General features: G+C 36.9%; 1 protein-coding gene across 1 annotated transcript in view; it reads right to left on the bottom strand.

Moving 5' to 3' along the window:
- Positions 1–13,676: 13,676 nt before the first annotated feature.
- ext1a (exostosin glycosyltransferase 1a) overlaps positions 13,677–18,531 on the bottom strand; it is a 73,381-nt gene continuing 68,526 nt past the window's right edge. Inside the window, exon 11 of the mRNA XM_065298896.2 lies at positions 13,677–17,849. Within this exon, the coding sequence (XP_065154968.1) occupies positions 17,664–17,849 (186 nt within the window). The 3' untranslated portion in view covers positions 13,677–17,663. The remainder of the gene's footprint in view (positions 17,850–18,531) is intronic.

Consider the following 18,531-nt stretch of genomic DNA (forward strand, 5'->3'; position numbering starts at 1 on the left):
TTTATATATTTCAAAATGTGAATCTTCTATTATGATATGCAATTGAGAAGGGCTGTTTGAACATTTAAGTATACTAAAGCTGCATACAAAATGATGTTTTACCAGTAACATAGACAAAAGTACTACGGATCAGTCTACAGATAAAACATTTCTGTGCCGATACGATATTGGATTACTTAAAATGACATCGGCCGATACTGATAGATACTAATAGTTTTGCTTATAATCTGTAAATTAGCTTTTTTCTGTAATCCTAGAAGTGCAAAGCATGCAAACAACAATTTTGTTGTTTTTGTGACTCAGTTCGGCCGATAATAGGAAAATGTATCTGCTAATAGCGATAAAGCATAAACCGGAGCAGCACCCTTTAAAAAGGTGATAGTATAGATACAGCGGGAAAAATAAGTATTTGACACATCAGCATTTTTATCAGTAAGGGGATTTCTAAGTGGGCTATTGAGACAAAATTTTCACCAGATGTAGCCATTAAGCCAAATACTAAATTCATACAAAGAAACAGAACATTTAAGTATACAAGTTGAGTCATAATAAATAAAGTGAAATGACACAGGGAATAAGTATTGAACACACTTTATTTAATACATTGTAGAAAAGCCTTTGTTGGTGATTACAGCTTCTAGACACCTCTTGTATGGAGAGACCAGTCGTCTGCATTGTTTAGGAGTAATTCTGGCCCATTCTTCCACACAAACGGTCTTTGAATCTTGAAGGTTCCTTGGGCCTCTTTTGTGAACTTTGAACTTAAGTTCTCTCCATAGATTTTCTGTGGGATTTAGGTCAGGTGATTGACTGGGCAGTTCAAGCAACTTGATTTTCTTACTTTGAAACCACTTTATTGTTTCCTTTGCCTTTCCATCCTCTTTTCATTTTCAGCTTTCTGCTAGATGGCAGCAGTTTTTTATCCAGAATGTCCCGGTACATTTCTCCATTCATCCTGCCTTCAATAATATGAAGTCTGCCAGTACCCCTTGCTGAAAAGCAGCCCCAAACCATGATGCTTCCACCCCCAAACTTAACTGTTGGTATGGTGTTCTTGGGGTGGTGGGCAGTGCCATTTCTTCTCCAAACATGGTGTGTAGATTGACTGCCAAAAAATTCAATTTAGCTTTCATCTGTCCATACTAGTCTCCCAATAATCCACAGGCTTCTCCAAATGCTCTTTCGCAAACTTTTAACCAAGCCTCAACATGCTTTTTGTTCAGCAATGGAGTCTTGCGTGGTGACTGTGCATGGATGCCATGGCGGTTCAATTCAATTTTTTTTTTCAATTCAATTTTATTTATATAGCGCTTTTCACAAAAGTCAATTGTTTCAAAGCAGCTTTACATAAATAGAAGCAGTGAAAAGCACAGAAAACGACAGATAGCACAACAGAATACATGATAGCATGAGCAGTTAAATTTGCTGCGGCTATGACTCATTATTATAATTGCACGTATTACTAAAGCAACGTGTAGAAGAGGAAGCTAGGTAAAGCCCAAAAAGGCTGCCTCCCCGGGGTGAAAAACCCCCTAGGAGAAAAAAAACCCCGGGCTTTTATCCGAGGAAAAATAAGTCCTAGGAGGGAAAAACCCTTGGGAGAACGGAAATGGAGATTTAGCGGAGATTAAGCGGTTCTGCCGGTGATCGTTGGTCAGGTATCAGCTGGGCATAACGTTGAAGGACAGCCAGTAGATCAGAGGTGTGCCGACTTTCACATCTACCGGGACTGGGTCTGTTTGTCTCGTCCTCGGGTCGAGGACGAGACAGGGAGAGAAAAACAAAATCGTATTAGCGTAGCGGCCGTTCATATGTATTGAAGTGTCACACAGTGATGTGGTTTAACTCAGCTTAGTTCCAGACAGACTAAATATTGCGGCATAATTATGTTATCCACAGTTGAGGATTTAGCAAATTGGGGGCCCAATGCGAGGGTATATATGGTAAATAAGGGTCACCTTCCGATCTTTAAGAGAAAATGAAACCTGACGACCCGTTTGACTAAGGCCTAAAGCCCCACTGTCGTCGTTAATGCAGGTTCAGTGGCAAACGGGTCTATATTGTATACCATTTACAGGACCAGGAGAAAACGCCAAAAAACATCGCAACCCGACCATACGTGCTAACCCGTTTGACTAAGGCCGGAAGCCCCACTGTCGTCGTTAATGCAGGTTCAGTGGCAAACGGGTCTGTATGGCATACTATTCATAAGACTTACGATAGCGCCAAAATCGCAACCCGACCATACGTGCTAACCCGTTTGACTAAGGCTGGAGGCCCCACTGTCGTCGTTAATGCAGGTTCAGTGGCAAACGGGTCTGTATTGCATACTATTCATAAGACTTACGATAGCGCCAAAATCGCAACCCGACCATACATACCAACCCGTTTGACTAAGGCTGGAGGCCCCACTGTCGTCGTTAATGCAGGTTCAGTGGCAAACGGGTCTGTATGGCATACTATTCACAAGACTTACGATAGCGCCAAAATCGCAACCCGACCATACATACCAACCCGTTTGACTAAGGCTGGAGGCCCCACTGTCGTCGTTAATGCAGGTTCAGTGGCAAACGGGTCTGTATGGCATACTATTCACAAGACACACGAAAGCGCGAAAAACGCAACCCGACCATACGTGCCAACCCGTTTGACTAAGGCTGGAGGCCCCACTGTCGTCGTTAATGCAGGTTCAGTGGCAAACGGGTCTGTATGGCATACTATTCATAAGACTTACGATAGCGCCAAAATCGCAACCCGACCATACGTGCCAACCCGTTTGACTAAGGCTGGAGGCCCCACTGTCGTCGTTAATGCAGGTTCAGTGGCAAACGGGTATGTATGGCATACTATTCACAAGACACACGAATGCGTGAAAAACGCAACCCGACCATACATACCAACCCGTTTGACTAAGGCTGGAGGCCCCACTGTCGTCGTTAATGCAGGTTCAGTGGCAAACGGGTCTGTATGGCATACTATTCATAAGACTTACGATAGCGCCAAAATCGCAACCCGACCATACGTGCCAACCCGTTTGACTAAGGCTGGAGGCCCCACTGTCGTCGTTAATGCAGGTTCAGTGGCAAACGGGTATGTATGGCATACTATTCACAAGACACACGAAAGCGCGAAAAAACGCAACCCGACCATTGCTTATAGTTTTCTTTGAAACAACAGTACCTGGTGATTCAAGGTCTTCCTGAAGTTCTGCCCGAGTGGTTATTGGCTCTCCTGATTATTCTTTGGACTCCTCGGACAGGGATCCTACGTGGAGCACCTGATCGTGGCCGGTTTATGGTGAAGTGATGCTCTTTCCATTTCCAGATAATGGCCCCCACAGTGCTCACAGGAACATTCAGCATTCTGGAAATGCGCCTATAACCATTCCCATCAAAATTATTTTCAACGAAAAGATTACAAAGATCTTGAGAGAGTCTTTCTTGTGTGCCTCCTGGGTAATGAGAAGCATTTATAGGCCATCAATTAGGACTAAAGCAGCTGATCTCAATTAGTACTGACAGATTTAGCTTTTTATGCCATTTTGCACCTTGTTCTCTTCATGTGTTCAATACTTATTCCTTGTGTCATTTCACTTTATTTATTATGACTCAACTTGTATACTTAAATGTTCTGATTTCTTTGTATGAATTCAATATTTGGCTTTATGGCTACGTCTGGTGAAAATTGTGTCAATAGCCCACTTAGAAATCCCCTTACTGATAAAAATGCTAATGTGTCAAATGCTTATTTTCCCCGCTGTATGTATTCATTTGGTACACTCTGAAAATGTGTTAAAATAACACGTCTTGTGTCTAGTTAAGGACAACACATCTCTGTGTTATTTTTAGAACAATACACTTTGTGTTGTTTGAACACATCTTGTGTTGTCCCTTTGATTAATTTGAAACAACACGAAATGACACATAATGTGTTAAAATAACACAGTGTGTTAAACAGAATAACACAAAACAGTGTGTTAAAATCAACACATCCTTTCTTAGAATGTACCAATATGTACTTTTGAGGTATCAATATGAACTCTTTGGGAGCAAAGGTGTACTTTTTGCAAGGGTATCGTCCCAGTGACAGCTGGGATACATATTCTGACATTTTTTTCTGACAGTGTATTACATATATAATCTATATACATGGTTCCCACACATTAGTTAACTTCAAATGCAAGGACCTTTCAAGGACTTTCCAGGTCCAATACCCTCAAATTCATGGACTAAATGTGGGGACACATTTCAAGTGAGAGCAAGGTTACATTCGTGTTACCTTTTAAGATACATTGTTACAGTTCCCTTTCAAGGGAACTCGCGCTGCGTCACAGCGGTGACACTTTGGGGACGCCTCCAGGGGTAAGTGCGTCTGAATGTGTATAACAAATTCAATCAATGGTGAGGCTTAACGACAGGAAGTATATCGCTATCTGAAATATTGCCAAAGACGGCGTTCCAGGGACACAGGAAGTATGGCAAGGGAGACACAGCGTCTCGTTCCCTTCTCAGGGAACAACAGTTACATACGTAACCCGAGACGGTTTCATGTGTCAAACACAACTATGCAAAAAAGCATTTTGGTATGAATCAACATTCGCATACAGAAGATATAAACATTTAAAGCGAACAGTTTAGCACGTGTGCTTAAAAGGCAGGAATTTTAAGGATATTATCCTACACTACACAGAGAATAATATGGATTTTTTTCCAGAAAACTTCTTGCATAAAATAGATTCAAGCACTTTCAATGACCTGTATCTATGTATGCATATTTTCAAAACTTCCCATGGCCTTGAATTTTTTCCCCCAGATTCACAAACTTTCAAGGACCCGTGGGAACCCTGTTTAGAACCAAATTAAAACCTTTCCATTTTACCTTAGACTTACAATAGAAACACCACAAGAGTAAACTTTTTTAAAAAGAATCACACCTTATATTAGTAAAGAGGTCGGTTTGTTTTGTTCTTCTCACCACAACAGGTTGTTAAACAGTGATAAAGATACTGCCATCATTTACATTCACATTTACATTTATTCATTTAGCTAAAGCTTTTATCCAAAGTGGCTTAGAAATGAGGGAGAGTTTAATACATTGTGCTTAGTCTCGCTCATGTTGTTCCAAACGTGTACTGTATGTAGTTTATTTTGTAAATACATTAGGAATTATATTTTTTGGAAAAAAAAAATCAGTGGGATTTGGAAATTTCCTGTCTGGAGTATACTGTACTGTATATCTGTCACTGGGGGCAGTTCCCTATAAAACAGTCCTAATATGCACATTTAGTAGCAATATGAGGTATTAATATTAACTCTTTATGTTCAAATCTGTATTTTTTGGAGGGGGGCTGCCCCGGTCACAGCTGGGGTAGACTACATTATTTGACAATTTTTTTCTGACAGTGAGAATGTGTCAGACTCAACTCCTGAAAAACTCCTGATTTTACATTTTAGCTGTGGCCTGTAGTGACAGTAAACCACTCGACATGCAGGTCTGCTGAGTTGTGTCACAACTTCTGCATTGATGGATTAATTGCCATGTAAGGTTTGAATGTGCTGTGACAATAACATCAATGATGTCTTCCTGTACCAGCTTCTGGGATTGCATTTACTTTCTGTGTTCATGAAGTGTAGGTTACCTAAAGTCAAATCTGTCTTGCTTAATACTTATGTAGAGGCGGTTTCCCGGACATGGATTAGATTAAAATAAATTGAAGAGCTGTCCAAACTGAAAACAACTTGCACTGACACATCAGTGCCCTTTGTTTCGCATCAAAGTAATGTTTTTAGTAAGGCATGTTTGTTAAAACTAGTTATATTTCCTAATTAAACTAAGGCCTAGTCCTGGCTTAAGCTAATCCCTGTCCGGGACACCACCCTAAAAAGTTTAATTTCACAAATACAGAATGTTAGCAGTGCAATAAGTTCATTGAAGTCAGTAAAAAAGTGAATAGGGTAAATATAATCAAACCTTAATTTTTTTCATATTTATCCCCAAAAATATAAAATAAATACAAAGAAAATATGAAGAATAAAAATAAATAAATAGTGAATTCACCAGCATTTCCACTACAATTAATACATTTTACTGTAATGCAAAAAGTCATAAATAATAACATAATAAACATACTAATAAACAATATAATACATACTAATATATATATATATATATATATATATATATATATATATATATATATATATATATATATATATATATATATATATATATATATATATATATATATATAATTTTTTATTGTAAAAATAAATCAGCCACTGTCACTTCCATCATTTATCCACTAGATGGCAACAGACACTGATGATTATAACTGTACTTACAGTATGAACGTTATTGCATTAGCCAAATATCATGAAGAGGCATTTATTTCTATATATAACAGCACAGAGATAACATTTCACATAAACATGCTTTCCAAAAATATTTAGTCTGATTGTCAAATGTTACAAAAACTGTTTATGTGATGAATTACATTAACACCGGTTCTCAAACTTTTTGGCGTGCAACCCCCATCTACAGGGTGAATCCCTGACATAAAACAATCTCAAAATTACAGTATGAATTAAACAAAACATATAAATTATACAATATAGTGCTATTGGTTGGTGCCTATATTTTTCTGAGGTTTTTATTACACATAATTTATGGTAAATTATGTATTTTATTCAAACTGGGGCACACATCCCAATTTGAGAACCACTGAGTTAAACTAACATACTTTTTGTGTAAAATAATTTTTTTTAAAAAGTGTGCTTGTGCTATTAAAATAAATGTCACTTAATATTTTGTTCTGAAGCAATGACATTTTGATATTTTTGCAGCCAATGTCCTGAAAAGTTTTAGTGAGTTAACAATTAATAGTTAAATGCTTTCACTTTGTAAGTGTCAGTAAAGGTCAGATAAAATCTTGTTAAATCCTGCATGCCTAATTTCTTCACCATGAGGGTAACCAGACAAGCAATATAATCTGGTGGGTAATGAATGCACAGTGTTTATCTCACCTTAATCGGCTTTGAATCTTTACTAGTTGACTATACACAGGAAGTGAAGTTAACAGAAACAGTACAGATCTTACTGCTCAGTCTCTCAAGGTCAGGAATGATGTTCACATTTATTTAACTGGAGACTCAATGACGCATTTCATTAGAGGAGAAACCCTTCATGTTTTTCCCAGATAGCAGGCCATTTGTGAGCTGTCATACACAAATTAACATTGATTACATTTTTTATGCCTGGTTGACCTAAGCTGTGTTTAGATTAAAGGGGCCAAAGAATGCATTGAAATAATCTGTTAAAGGTCTGTGGCTTTATTAAGTGCAAACATGATCCAGAAATGGTTTTAAACATCCATTTACAACTCAAGGATTTGCCTTTAGAATGAAATGGTCTATTATTACCTTATTTGAAAGGGTCATGGATAATAATGTTGAGCTCTGCTCTGATTGGCTGTTTCTTCTTCAGTAGCTCTGTGTGTGTAAACAGATCTTATGTTTGATTCTGTATCAGATGAAGATACAGATTTTGAAGAATAACCAATTGTGTGGCGATTTTTAATGGACGTTTCTGAGTGGCAAGTTTGTGTTTTTTTTCAGTATGGACCTGCAAAACGTAACTGTAACGTCAATAGTAGAACTTCAGTCTAAACGCTAGCACAGGGATTTTCAAACTTTTTGTGTCTGTGGACCACTATTTGTAATCAAGAATTTTCGCGGACCACCTCATAATACTCTTAATAAAATATGTCTACACAAAGTCCTGAATTTATCTGCACCTCTAAATAGGCTTACTAGCACTAAAACTATAACTGGTCATTACATCAGTACAACAGATTCTTAAAACATATTCTTAAAAAATATATTTTTCTTAAAAAAATATATTATTTTATATTTTATTTTGCCTTTACACGGACCACCTGCAGTCCCCTTACGGACCACTAGTGGTCCGCGGACCACAGTTTGGGAATGGCCGCGCTAGCATATAGCATGAACTAGCATATAGCCCTAACTCAGCAGTCACAACTTTGTTTTTAATTTAATGTGTAGTTTAATGTTGGGGCATACATCTCGACTATAACGTTGCAGGCGATGTTATGTTGAGATTGGCTTATTTTCCAGCGGTCTTTTGCATGCACGAGGTTTGCAATAATCATGTTTGGGGCTCACAATTTGTCATTTCTATGTACAGAGCTCTTATTATTCATCTATGCCTAGATAAATACAGTTTTACATTCTAGGCAAGGCAAGTTTATTTGTATAGCACATTTCATACACAGAGGTCATTGAAAGTGCTTTACATAGAAATGAGAAAACAAAAAAATCAAAGATACATGAATTTAAAATATCAATTAAAAGAAAATAAATGTGATTTAATAATTTTTTTTAAATGTGTGAAAAATAATAAAACAGGAATAAAAGTATAAAACAGTTAAAAATAAGAATAAAAACAAGAGAAATAAAAATAATTAAAATAGTTTAATTATTAAAAATTTTAATAATTAAAATGGTTACATGTTTTAATGCATGAATAAATCAAAAAGCGCAAAAATACTGTCATGAGGACGATTTTATATGATGTACATAGCTTTTCAAAAAGACAAAACAAGAAACACAATCAAACTGATTTATCATAAAATAAAACTTTTTTCGTGTTTAAGTGATATAATTGAGTCCCCAGTGCTTCTTTCAACTTAGAAAATGTGAACAACAACTACCCAGTAACTTAGTTTTGGTAAAAATTAGGTAATTGAAATTTGAGTCCCCTTGTGATGTCATAAGGGGATCTTATTATAATAATACAGCCACCTTAATCTGCACTATCCAACCATGGCACTTTTATTTAGTGTAGAGAGAAAAAAAATACTATTGACAGCACAATTGGGTTTCAATTTCAACAAAGCACTATTATGGTGATCAGTGTTTGCATTTCATCAGCTCATTTGCATTTTAAAGGACACGTACATAACATGTTATAATAAATTATCTATATTGTATTTTGAGTTAAAACTTCACATATGTAATTTGGGGACACCAAAGATTTAAAAAGTCTTGTGACATGTCCCCTTTAATAACCTATCTTTTGTGGTATTATAGATGGTGCTTGCGATGATGGTAAATTTCGTAAAATGTTGAAGAGAGAATGTTTTAGGGGTTTACTGAATGCCGAACATCACTCAATATTCCTAGAGTTCACCAAATGAAGAGTTCAGATTTCATTAAGCCGGCTTTATGGGATAAGCGCTTTCTTTATAAACCAAATTTGGCATTTATGGTAAAGAGTCTGCAGTAAATAACACGGCTTTAAAGTCCTTGACCCTCTCTGAACCATCTGCTCATCTGTGACCTCTGCTGTGTCCCTCAGGGACCCAAATTTATGATCCTCATCTACGACTGCAGGGTCACTGTCAGCGAATGAGATTGAGCTGAAGAAAACTGAAGTCAATAGGGCTTTGCATTTTTATTTATCCTCTCAAATTTAAATGTCACTGCCTCTTCATTTTCTTTCCGGGAACACGGTGACATTACCGTAGTAAAAGAAGCTTGTTAATCAAGCGCCAGTGGCTCGCATCTCGGAAATGCGTGTGAAATTTATGTGCCTCTTTAAAACAGACGATAAAATATCGTATCAACCCCGTGTGCTGTCAATACTGCGGCACAGTCATTCAATGTCACCAAAAGAGCGCAACAAGGCCACAGTGGGGGTTCAGACCTGTCCGAGTCATGAAATGACATATTGGACACCCTGGGTTCACCCTGACCCAACTCATCCAATAGAAATCTCTAGGATTGTTCATCTCAGAAGAGATTGTTTAAGATAAATGATAAATGAACTCGACTTGATGGCCTGAGATAAACCTCACAGCAGTCAAATTCATCTGAGCGTATCATCTCAGACAAAAAACAATTTTAAGGTTACAAACCACATTTGAGGAGGGTTTGGAGTTCATTCGGACTCAAATCAAATATTTATTAGATAATATATAAAAAAGCAAATTGTTAAATTATTTATATTATTGTTAAATTATAATTTGACAAATTGTTAAATTATTGCATGATTTTGTGTCAAATCAATATTTTGTGATATAATAGTTGTTGGGTAAATAGGTGACTGGACCCCCTCACCGGTATAAGTCAAGGCAAGTGTTATCTCTATCAAATGTTGTTTTTTTTATACAATTCGATAAACGCAAGAGCAGCTTGCCAAGTGATATTATTATTTTGAATGCTTTATGGTTGAAAAAATAGTAACGGAGGCTAGCATTTTAAAAAATTACTTCACATCTATAAGTAAATTCAAGTAGCTTTACTTACTGTTTTTCAAATGGTTCATGTCAGGTGAACAGAAGTTGTTTTGTTTGAATGCTGTTCACACAGAAAGCTTATTTAAAATACACTCCCATTAGTTTTGTATTTGTGACGTCTAAGCACGTCTAACATTTGCAGACTCCATCTGTCTTTGTTATTTATCCAGCAAACCTCCACCACGCATGATTATCTACATCAGTAATATCTTCCACATTTGGATATTATTCTTTGTGTTTTATTAAATACAGTTCTTGCATTGTTATCTCAATCTTAAATTCCACCTCATGATATTTTTTCATATAAAGCCCCAGTCCGAGTGCTCTGATGTGTGCATGATGTCAATGCTATGAAATGAATATGAAAGAATGAAACAGACGAGAGCCTCCATCTCCACTATCATTAAAGTACACACATCTAAAGAGAGCGCAGAGATTTATATATTTATATAAATACAATGCATCAGGTATTTTACTTTATGCACAAGGATTGACTTTCATTCAGAACTATACTCAATGGTCTCCAATTAAATACAGAATTTCAATTGAGGGGGATTAAATTGGAAGGACAATTGTATAATTCGGTGTAACAAAAATATATGACAGAAGTTTCTTGACCACTCCCTCTGTATATAGATATTGTTATGCCTGCTATTCGTGTAGTTTTAAGTAATACAATGTATATTTTTTAATGAAAGGTGCAGTTCAACAAAAAATTTAAAAATGTGTAATTTACAAACCTGTATAAATTTATTTGTTCTGCTGAACACGAAGGAAGATATTTTAAGCATTGTTTGTAACCAAACCATTTTTGAGCACTATTCCATATTATGGAAGTCAGGGATGTTCCTGTTTTCTGTTTGATTTCAAATATCTTCCTTTATCCAGCAAAAAAATTAAAAAAAATATTATATAGGTTTGTAACAACTTGAGGATCAGTAAATTATGAGAATTTTGGGTGAACTACCTATTTGTAAAAATGATAAAACAATTTACAATCTTACTGAAATATTATTGAAATAAAAGTGAAAATGGTTTTCAGACCTGAAAATACACTGGACATTTTGTATACCACATGGCAAAATATATAAAATGTTTATTGTTGTGACTAATCAGTTGTAAACAAACATACACTCACCTAAAGGATTATTAGGAACACCTGTTCAATTTCTTATCAATGCAATGATCTAATCATCCAGTCACATGGCAGTAGCTTTAATGCATTTAGGGGTGTGGTCCTGGTCAGGACAATCTCCTGATCTCCAAACTGAATGTCAGAATGGGAAAGAAAGGTGATTTAAGCAATTTTGAGTGTGACATGGTTGTTGGTGCCAGACGGGCCAGTCTGAGTATTTCACAATCTGCTCACTTACTGGGATTTTCACGCACAACCATTTGTATTCGGCAGTCCTGTGGGCGAAAATGCCTTGTGGATGCTAGAGGTCAGAGAAGAATGGGCCGACTGATTCAAGCTGATAGAAGAGCAACTTTGACTGAAATAACCACTCGTTAAAACCGAGGTATGCAGCAAAGCATTTGTGAAGCCACAACACGCACAGCCTTGAGAATGATGGGCTACAACAGCACCGGGTACAACTCATCTCCACAAAAAATAGAAAAAAGAGGCTACAATTCGCACCATCTCACCAAAATTGGACAGTTGAAGACTGGAAAAACGTTGTCTGATCTGATGAGTCTCGATTTCTGTTGAGACATTCAGATGGTATTTGGCGTAAACAGAATGAGAACATGGATCCATCATGCCTTGTTACCACTGTGCAGGCTGCTGGTGGTGGTGTAATGGTGTTGGGGATGTTTTCTTGGCACACTTTAGGTCCCTTAGTGCCAATTGGGCATCGTTTAAATGCCACGTCCTACCTGAGCATTGTTTCTGATCATGTCCATCCCTTTATGACCACCATGTACCCATCTTCTGATGGCTACTTCCAGCAGGATAATGCAACATGTCACAAAGCTCGAATCATTTCAAATTGGTTTCTTGAACATGACAATGAGTTCACTGTACTGAAATGGCCCCCACAGTCACCAGATCTTAACCCAATAGAGCATTTTTGGGATTTGGTGGAACGGGAACTTGGTGCCCTGGATGTGCATCACACAAATCTCCATCAACTGCAAGATGCTATCCTATCAATATGGGCCAACATTTCTAAAGAATGCTTTCAGCACATTGTTGAATTAATGCAACGTAGAATTAAGGCAGTTCTGAAGGTGAAAGGGGCTCAAACACAGTATTAGTATGGTGTTCCTAATAATCCTTTAGGTGAGTGTTTATGCACTAAAACATGTTGTTATTTTTTGGTCAAAAATAGACATACCTAGCAATTGGGTTGAAGAAAATGTTTAGGTTTAACCCAACAAGGGGTTAACCCTTTAACTGTCACCCCCTTTTAAATGGGGGGGGGGATAAAAGGTGATATGCACCTTCAAAACTCCGGCATTCTTTGATCTTGAAGAAGACGAAGACTTTAAATTTTTTCACCGAAATGTTTGAAGTTGTGAATAAAAAAAAGTAAAAGAAAATTAAACAGTTTAAATTATTCTAAATAATAAAAAATGCAATAAATTATGCATTTTGTATTATGTAATATATTTTATATTTATATAAAAATGAAAGATTAAAACTAAATGTTTAGAGTTTTCCAACAATATATTGTTTTTCAAGATTACTTTAGGTTTATTGCATATTTACAAATATGTAATAACACCTTCTGCCCACCTGTGGCACAAAACATTTTAGAAAATGACTCTTACTACGTCATTTTTTGGCAAAATATTGTTGAAATAAATAAAAAAACTACATTCTTAGAGTATTCCAACGACGTATAGTTTGTCAAGATTGGTGTAATATGTAATGCCAAACATTCCACCTGTGGGACAGTGACAGTTAAAACTGAAATGAAGCCGAATGTAAAACTCAACCCAGTTATAATGATATTGTGTGTGTTTGAAGGATTAAAGCTGTCCAGATCTCGTGTGTTATGCAGATATAGAGAAGGATTTCAACACAAGAGATCCTCTTGGCGCGTCTTTCAATGATTTATGAGCGAGTGGAAAGTTTGGCTTTAATCTGTGTATTTCTCTCATGTAGTGCTGATGTAGAAGAATTGTGTTTTCATTATGACAGGCTTTGGTCACATCACTGACATTGGGGATTATTTAAAGGTGAAGGGTGTCATTTATTTTAAGGTCACAATTATTTATACTTGACCACCTTTGTGTTTCTTTCTTTGACACAAATAGAGATACTGAACAAATTTAAAGTGAATATGTTAATATAATATTACTCAATGTGACCTGTGCACTGGAATTAAAAAATCAAGACAAACAAAACACAGCAGTTATCAAATATCATTTATTTTTTATAAAACCATTTTTCATATCTTAAAAAATCTGATCTTGTTATTGTTCATCATAATAATGTAAAATAAAGTCTTTACAGGGTCCAAGGACAAAGCAAAGAAACAAAGAAAATGAGAACAATGAAGTCCTCATGTCGGGTAAATACATGTACAAACACAAGGCCGTGCGAAAGCAAGATGTTCCTACAAAACCGCAGGAATGTCAGAACCGTAACCATTCAGAGTAAAGACCTCTCGACCCATCACAGGCTTTAAACGGCCATTTACTTCACATCAGATGTTTTTCGATTACTATAACTATTGTCATAAAAATCCAGTGTTTGACAAAGAAAGCAAGATTATGTGCCGTTAGCAGACAAGAACAGAAAAAAGGTGAACAAAATAACAAAGAGATGTGCTGAGAAAAGGCACATTGATTTAAGACAAAGAAAAAGCTTTGACAGGACACATGTGAGTCTTGATCCTGATATACATCACCAAAGTCATTGTTTTAAAGTCATTCACTGATGTTACTCGATGTCATGGTCTTGCACACATTCAATAACATTTCACAGCTGATATACAAAAAAATGCTGGGTTATTTTGCACCCAACGCTGTGTGAAAAGGGGGCGAACCCAACACGTAAGAATGTAATTTAATCTATGCAGAGTTGTTTCAACCCAAAAAGCTGCGTTGTTTTAACTCACTGTTGGGTCAAATATTACCAACGCAACATTTTAACATTTGTTTAGAGCGTACACGTGGCTGCTATCTCGTGCAACAACCACATAACTAACTCTACCAGACCTTTACCAGGAATTCCAACATCTGAACCATGTGCTTTTAATAATACTGAGATCAGACTAGTTTCTTTATTATCTGTAGTCAATTCCTCACCTTATACTCCCCAGCAAAAAAATTTATATTCGACCCAATACCAAGGTTCCCACACACTTTAGTTAACTTTGAATTCAAGGACTTTTCAAGGACTTTCCAGGTCCAGTGCCCTCAAATTCAAGGACTAAATGTGGGGACTCATTTCAAGTGAGAGCAAGGTTACATCGTGTTACCTTTTAATGATGCATTGTTACAGTTCACTTTCGAGGGAACTCGCGCTGCGTCACTGCGGTGACGCTTTGGGGACGCCTCCAAGGGTAAGTGTGTCTGAATGTGTATATCAAATTCAACCAATGGTGAGGCTTAACGACAAAGACAGGGTGATGCGGGAGCCAGGAAGTTTATCGCTATCTGAAATATTGCCAAAGACGGTGTTACAGGGACGCAGGAAGTATGGCAAGGGAGACGCAGCGTCTCGTTCCCTTCTCAGGGAACAACAGTTACATACGTAACCCGAGACGTTTTCATGTGTCAAACACAACTATGCAAAAAAGCATTTTGGTATGAATCAACATTTGCATACAGAAGATATAAGCATTTAAAGTGAACAGTTTAGCACGTGTGCTTAAAACGTCTAGAAATTTTATGATATTATTTGACATTACACAGGAAATAATATGGATTTTTTTGCATAAAATAGATTCAAGCACTTAATGACCTGTATCTATGTATTTATATTTTCAAAAACTTCCCAGGGCCTTGAATTTTTTCCCCAGATTCACAAATTTCACGGATTTCAAAGACCCGTGGGAACCCTGAATAATGGGTTAAAACAACAGCATTGGTTAAATTACAACCCAACGGGTTGGATTCGTCCTTTTTTGACTGGTTAAAAAATTAAAAAATAATATAAAACAGTAAAATCCCTCAGAGAGACTCCAAAATCCAGTTTCTAATATGCTAGTCTTAGATGACAAAGCAAAACATAAAAGATAAAAATGTATTATAGGGGTGGGTGGTATGACAAAGTATTAAATTACAGTACGAGTAATTATATATAATGATTAAAGAATTGCTTATATATATTAAATAGTCTTGGTGGTTATTTTTGGACAAGAAATCGTTTACACCAAAATATCATTTATTTATTTCCTCTTTTGAATGCAAACCCCAAGAATTGAAAAATCCAATACACAACTCAATACACTCACATTTACAAATAACAAATGATCACTACATACTGCCATACCACCCATTCCTATATTGTATAATACTAAATCATGTTACTTAACAGGGTAAATGTTGTAGATATAGATTAAATGGCACAATAGGGACACATTTAGATCCAGCGAAACCTTCTGGCCAATGGGTTTTACAAATTTATCGCATCACACCTTCCGAACAGCATTCATTCATCCAATCACTTCACATTTTGTATATCCATTACTTCAAAATGATTTGCCACTATTAATCCAAATTCATAATTCAGAAAATGAATAAAACTGAAAATGAATGAAAGATTTATTTGATTGGTCCTGAAGCTGTGAATAAATGATGCCCTCTCTTAACCCCACAATCCATTCGATTTCATTCATTCATCTATTTGTTGTGTTTACACAAAATTAGTGTTTTATTGTGCTTAGACTTGAGTTACTGAAAAATATAAACTGTAAAAGTTTCGGGGAAACAGTGGCATATAAATTAATTTTGGCGTCTCAAGTGTGTAAACAAGAAATGTGGTGATTGCAGACGTATTGGTGTGTGTCAACACATGCAGTATTTTTTGTTTATTCTGCTGATTTTAAACTAGAAGAAGTAATCGCTGTGTTTAGCTGCGGTGTGCACGTGGCCAGCAAGATGCCATGGCACTCGTAAGACTTTTTAAACCAGATAAAAACACAAGACAAGCTTGTGGCACTGGGTCTTAATCATCTAAAATACAAAATTAAAGGCTAAAGGAAATTTACCTTTAGGCAAATTTAAAGGGGTCATATGATGCAATTTCATGTTTTCCTTTGTATTTGGAGTTTTAAAACTTTGCATAAAAAAGATCCGTAAAGTCTTTCTGAAACTGAAGGTTCATCCACGCCTTTTTAAAACGGCTCATTCAAACACGCCCCCACATATCTACATCATTGTGTGGGAAGATTTGCATAACACCGCCCAAATGTATATGCAAAGACAGAAGGCGTGACTTTTATTATCGTTGTAGTGTTCGGAACATGATATTCCAAATATGGTAAGGGGCGTAACATTTCCGTCATACGCAATCGCAAAGTAACGGATAGCAGGCCAATCACAGCACACTTTTCAGATTTGTAAAAATTGAAGTGTTTAAGGAGCATCAAAAATGCACTGTATGTGGAAAATCATGTGTTTGCATTGCATTACACCAAATACACAAAATAAAATTATTTTTAGCAAACGTCATATGACCCCTTTAAAACATATTTCTTTACACTATATCCAGATATAAGCAGCATGAACAAGGTGTTTGTGCATTCATACAAAACCCCTTGGGACTCTCAGACCTCTCATCTGAAAGCTCAGGCACTGTGACCGGCGTGAAGGACTCGCACGCACCGTTTCAGGACATTGCCCTGCGTCTTTAAAAGGGGAGTAACACTTGCCACAATAACAGAAGGCAAACTAAATAAATATGCATTAATAACTCGCAGGTAACCTTCTGACTCCTCCGGCCAGGCTTTACAATAGGGGTCTATTACGAAGACCACCAGTCTGTTCCAGATGTGCAGTAATTCATATTTCGACTCTGACGTGTGGATCAGTGTGCACGGCTCCCGTCACGGCGTGGGTTGCCATGGTCACCATTGTCATTGGCAAAGCATCACAAGAGGGGGCTTGGAAGACAGAAAGCTGCCACAAATGGCTTTTGGTCTTTGTGTTGTGCTGAACGCCAAATAACATCAACGTAACCACGACCTAATTTTAATACTTCGCCAAACCTTTATGATGTTACGGCATCTGTATTTCATCTAGCTCAACACTTTGCCCCATCTTAATTTGCTTCTCCCTGAAGGATTCAATGCCCCCCTTCATGCCCTGTTTATCTGGCGCAGGGTTCTGGGGCTTTCCACATCCTGTATTTTCATCCCTTTTCAAAGGGAAGGTGATCCGAGTTTCGTTAGAGTCTTTCGATGTCTCTGTACTTCTTGCGCAGGATTGACACCTGGTCTTTAAACAGAACAGGATCCAGTCTCATCTGTGAATGCACCAGAGGCATCGTGCCAAACCAGCTGGCAAATGTGTTCATGCAGGTCTGCCGCTGGGTGAAGTGGTCGGGATCCGCCCAGCGTGATGCTCGTGAGGTCTGCGGAGAACAGGGAGGGTTGGTTAGCTGCTTTGAAACAGAAACATTCATCCATGTTAAGTTAAATACTCAAACCTAATCCTTACAGGTCATGCTTAAAAAGTTCGAATGCGAAAGCCACTAATAACACTCAACACTCCAAAGCATGAAAAATAAGATAAGTAAGGCATGTATTATAAGTTTGTCAAATATGCTTGCTTCAAATCTACTTAATTTCGGCTTTAGGCCATTAAGAAATACAGCTTTGTTGGCAGAATCATAAAAGACACGGTGGTTTTTCAGCAAAGTCCTCTAAGTGCAGAGGAGAAGCATTGGATGAAAGATGGAACGATTCGATTGTCAAAACAAATATTAGGATATGGACTGCATTTTTGAGGATTACCTTTATTCAGAAAGGAGGAGTGACTCTTGTGTGTACTTAAAAAAAGTTGCCAGTAGCGCCAGCATTTTTTATAATTTTCACTAAAGTTTAATGCCTTCAGAAAATTTTCTTTTTTAATATATAAACATACAATATATCAAATGAAAAAAATTTCATCCCATCTTTAATTGTTCTCTTTTTATCACTTCTCAAATATGGGTAAGTTTCTTCAAAAATACAAAATTTTGAGCAAAAAGCTGAGATAATTGCATTTTTGTAAAGGATTTTGTTAGAGATCAGATTCAGAGCGATGATCAAAAC

The sequence above is a fragment of the Paramisgurnus dabryanus genome, chromosome 13 (genome assembly GCF_030506205.2).
Source record: "Paramisgurnus dabryanus chromosome 13, PD_genome_1.1, whole genome shotgun sequence".
Classification (NCBI taxonomy): Eukaryota; Metazoa; Chordata; class Actinopteri; order Cypriniformes; family Cobitidae; genus Paramisgurnus; species Paramisgurnus dabryanus.